This window comes from Marmota marmota, unplaced genomic scaffold, assembly GCF_001458135.2.
Source record: "Marmota marmota marmota unplaced genomic scaffold, marMar, whole genome shotgun sequence".
NCBI lineage: Eukaryota > Metazoa > Chordata > Mammalia > Rodentia > Sciuridae > Marmota > Marmota marmota.
In genome coordinates, this window is record NW_025999863.1 from 4,994,053 (window position 1) to 4,998,229 (window position 4,177).

Sequence of the window (4,177 nt, forward strand, 5' to 3'; positions counted from 1 at the left end):
AAAACTTCTATTCTTTGTAAATTACCCAGTCTTGGGTGTTTTTTTTTTTTATAGCAACCGTAAACACGCTGACCTGCCATACAAAAATTTGTATAAGAATATTCACCGAAGCCGAATCATAGTAACTTACACTGGAAGCAACCCAAACATCCATCAACGGGTAAACAGATAAGTGAACTGTGGTCCAGCCACACAACAGAATATGACTCCGCAATAAAAAAAGAGAATATTATCGATTCGCATAATAGCATGGCTGAATCTCAAAAGTACTCGGTGGACAGAAAGTATCCAGAAACAAAGGGCTATATGTCGTATGTAATTCAATGTATGTGGAGTTTTACAAAAGACGAGTCACATTGATGGCGATAGACAACAGGTCCGTGGTGGCCTGGAGCAGGGCTGGGGGTTGGGACTGAGTAGGAGGGGAGAGGAGGGGACTTAAGGCACTGTGGGTAGAGGCTGTATCTGGAATGGTGTTCCTCTCCTGCTGCCTCAGGCTGCCACTGCCAGGCATTCTGGGAACTAAAGCAGCCTTCAGTTATGGACTCAGTTCTGCAGGGAACTGGGAGCAGCTGGCCTGTTACTGTCCTCTGTTGCATCCATCTGCTTTTTTGGAAATTCTCAGAGAGCCCCCAAGTCCTCAGGATGAAAGCAGGAAACTTTGGGAGTGCAGGGTGAATTCAGATCAGAAGTCCCCACTTGTTCCAGCCAGGCCCTTTGCAGCCCACACCTCCACACTCCTTCTGCCCAACTGACAGCCTCCCTCCTGCTGGGTTCCGCTTCCTACTCCCGGCTCCCTACCTGCCCGCCACCTTCCTAGCTCCACCTGCAGAAATCCCATCACTCCTCAAAAACCCAGTTTCTCTGGGATGTTTCCTGATAGTCCCAGGAGCTAGGTGCTTTGAGCAAAAGGGACCAGATAATCTCATCAGGGGAGTTCCTCCTTCCTCCCCCTGCCTCAGGGCCTTGTGTCCTGCTGTGAAGTCTGGGATGGATGACAGGGTGCCAGTCTATCCTTCTCTTTCTCGACTAGGAAGAGAGGTGGGCTCAGGTGACCCGGACTAGGAGAAGGGAGTTTTCAAGCTGGCGGAGGGGTGGGAGTGCAGGGTCCTGTGAGGTTGGAGCAGAGGCCTCTGAGCACCTGGGAGCCAACTGCGCCGGTGGGCGTGGCTCTGGGCGCTGAGCCGGGTCAGCAGCTGCGCCTCTTCTCACAGATGCAGCCGTCCATTTTACTGCTGCATTGTGCGTCGTTCCACAGCCCCGAGTGCAGCATCATGACACAGTCTTCTTGCTTCCTCGAGTCATTGGGCTCTCCCGTGTTCCAGTGGCTGCCAAGGTGAAGTAGGGCACTGCTGCAAGGCCAGGCTGAGGACGGACCTGGGGTCCAGCCCTCCTTCCCAGCGTCTAGCCTGTTTATGGCTTGGGGCTAACCTGTTCACCCTGCGTGTCTAACTTGAGCATGCACCTGGGGTTATTACTTTGTGAGCCCAGAGTTTAACCCTCAGCCAGTTCCTACGATCTGATGTTCCCATCCCTAAGAATTTAGCCCAAGCCAAGGAGTCCCCGAGAGGTGGTCCAAAGCACCTCTCCTCGGGTCTGATTTGTCCTTCTCCCCGATTCTCACCAGGAGTCCGTCCCTCACCTGAAGCTGAGCGGGACTCCATCGATCCACTTGTAGCTCTGAACCTTGCCAGAGTGACGCACAGCCCTCAGGCCCAGCCAGTAGCCCAGGCCGCGAGTGTGCAGACTCAGGAAGCCCTGGGAAGGAGCGGGGACCTGAACCCAGGAGTCCACCAACCGCCCCAGGACCCGAGCCACACACGGCACACGCCAGGTCCTCCCGCTGAGCTCCTCCCTCTTGCTACCTGCTCCTCCAGGCCCCCGATGATCACCAGGTGAGCGCTTAGGTTTGCACAGAGGCGCAGTGACGCCTCCCACGAGCTGGGTGGCTCCGAGAAAAAGTAACAAGAGCCCTGGAAGGTCAGCCAGGACTTGGGGCACGGCTCACAGGAACCTGCAGGGTGGAGGGTCAGAGAGGTGGGCTGTTCCCGGGTGGAGCTCACTGAGCACCGGCTGGGTGGGTATCCCCCACGGGCAGAACCACGGAAGCCAAGTACAAGGGCAGGGCCTGGTGGAGAGTGGCACTCCGAGGCCCCGGCAGGTTCTGCTTGCTTTCCGTCCCCTGCGTTGCTCACCGTTCTGGAACTTGATGCCCTCCAGCACCCGGAACAGTTCAGTGCGGACGTTCTCTCGGTCCCTGCCGGCTTCAGCCAAGCCCTGGGTCACTGCAGGGTCAAGGGAGTTGAGATTACAGTGGAGGTTAGAATCAGCTGTGTCATGGCCAGGTAAAGGTCAGGTCCCGGTGCATGTCGACCTTGACAACGACTGTCATAAGAGGGTAGGGTCCGGCGTGGCTGGGGTGAGGAGTTGTACTCAAGGTCAGAGTCCAGCCATTAGGATCTGGTCCAGCCATGGAGGTGGGCACGATCAGGGTCAGGGGTCAAGGTCACTGGGGCCAGGGCTGAGGGTCACGCCCCTCACCGCGCTCCTGCAGTTCTTTCAGGGCGCTCTCCTGCTGTAGCACTTTTGCCTGTGTCTCCCCAAGCTCAGTGAGAGTGGTCTGCAGTTTCGCCTTGGTCCCCAAGCCTAGGAAGGACATGATACGGGTGGGTGGGACTTCTGAGGCCAGCCCGCCTGCCCCCACCAGCCTGCCCTGATCCACCTGCCCTAAGCCCACAAGCGACTGCCAGGCCCCCTTCTTACAGCAGCTGTTGCAGGCTCCGACCTCCTCCTTCAAGGCACCCAGCACCGCTGTCTGTTCCGAGGCTGGAATGATGTCCCCACGCGCATGTGTACTTCGTCACCTGAAGGGACTCAGGGGACACCCTTCCCCCACTATGAGACCAGCCTCTGGGTCCCCTGTGTCCTCACCCAGCTACTCCCCGGGCTCAGGACCCTGGACATTCCCACCCCCAGCCCCCAGGGCCCACCGCTCTGCACACACCGTTCGTCTCCAGCAGGTCCTGTTGGCCCACCAGCGCCCGGCGCTCCACAGAGGCTGCAGAGAGAAGCTCCTGCAGGCCCAGCGGGGCGACCCGGGAACATCCCCTCACCCCAGGGGTGCAAGGACCCCGTCTTGGGACCCACAGGGGAAGCAGGCCGGCGTACGACACACATGATGATCACATGTGTGGAAGGGAGACAAACGCACGGGTGGGTGCACCCAGCCCAAAGAGGGACAGCCAGTCTATGCAGGGGTGGCACATTCAGATCCAGGCAGGGGGCTGGGATCATGGAGGGGGTTGGAGCAATGGAAAGGGCAGACTTAGGTCCTCAAGAAGGGGTCACTCACCCTTGGACAACAGAATGCTCAGAATGAAAGCCCATAGGATTGTGGCCACCAGGAGAACCAGGGCCAGGAAGAAAAATCGTTGCTTGCAGTGCTCCCAGCGTCCCCAGTGCCCTAGGAGAACACAGATGGACTCCTAGGGCCCAAGCACTAAACCCTAGGCTGTGGCACAGAGAGGTTAAATAACTTGCCCACCATGGCACAGCCTCTGAGCAGCAGAGTTAGGATTTGGATCCAGGTCTAACCGGGTCTATGGCTGTGGGGTTTTTTCCTGAACCCATTGCCTGGGTCTTCTTGCCTCCTCTCCTCCATTCCCCATCACACCCCAGACACGCACTAGGAACCCCAGGAGACCAGCTAGGCAATCCATTACTCATACCTCCAGGGAGGTCCTGGGACCCGCCGCCCCACTTGCTGTATCCAGCATTGTCCATGGTGAAGCAGGAGTCCTGTGAAGGGGGCAGAGATATAAATTTAGCCCCCAGCCCCACCCTGGCCACACCCACTCTCTCTTCCTGCCTTCCTCCTTCCCATTTCCTTGGCCTCCATTCCTGGTAACAGGGAAACATTCGCTGACCAATCGCAGGGCCGGCTCCTTGCTGGGCTGGGACATGGTGGGGGGCAGTTCCAGCCTCCCGGGCCTGGTCTCTGCAGCACGCCCCCAGGCTGGTGCTGTGGCTTCTCTTCAGAGCTTGGTCCCTAACTCTTTGGGGGCTGGGTTTCCTCCTGAGTTGGACCTGCTGATCCCAACCAAATTCATACCCCTGCTAGATCCTGAGAAAGCCCCTCCATGGGACCTCCCCAGCCAGTGCCAGATCCGCACCCCCC

The 4,177-nt window shown here is 58.0% G+C and overlaps 1 protein-coding gene across 2 annotated transcripts; it reads right to left on the reverse strand.

The window, feature by feature from the left end:
* Positions 1 to 303: 303 nt before the first annotated feature.
* Positions 304 to 3,876, reverse strand: Clec4g (C-type lectin domain family 4 member G). Of its 2 annotated transcripts, XM_015503718.2 has the most exons (9): positions 3,729 to 3,876; positions 3,353 to 3,463; positions 3,005 to 3,058; positions 2,764 to 2,826; positions 2,542 to 2,646; positions 2,196 to 2,285; positions 1,866 to 2,014; positions 1,643 to 1,758; positions 304 to 1,328 (listed from the first exon to the last, which is right to left on the reverse strand). In XM_015503718.2, exons 1-9 carry the CDS (start codon positions 3,781 to 3,783, stop codon positions 1,190 to 1,192), a joined length of 882 nt encoding a protein of 293 aa, XP_015359204.1. In that variant the 5' UTR covers positions 3,784 to 3,876; the 3' UTR covers positions 304 to 1,189. The 2 variants fall into 2 exon arrangements, with proteins under 2 accessions (XP_015359204.1, XP_048669149.1); XM_048813192.1 differs by lacking the exon at positions 3,005 to 3,058.
* Positions 3,877 to 4,177: the final 301 nt, after the last annotated feature.

Coding starts and splice junctions, on each gene's coding strand:
- Clec4g (XM_015503718.2), bottom strand. CDS start 3,783: ATGGACAATGCTGGATACAGCAAGTGGGGCGGCGGGTCCCAGGACCTC. Junction 2,286..2,541: donor GAAAGAACTGCAGGAGCGCG/GTGAGGGGCGTG, acceptor TTGACCCTGCAG/TGACCCAGGGCTTGGCTGAA. Junction 1,329..1,642: donor GGAGTCCCGCTCAGCTTCAG/GTGAGGGACGGA, acceptor TCACCTTGGCAG/CCACTGGAACACGGGAGAGC.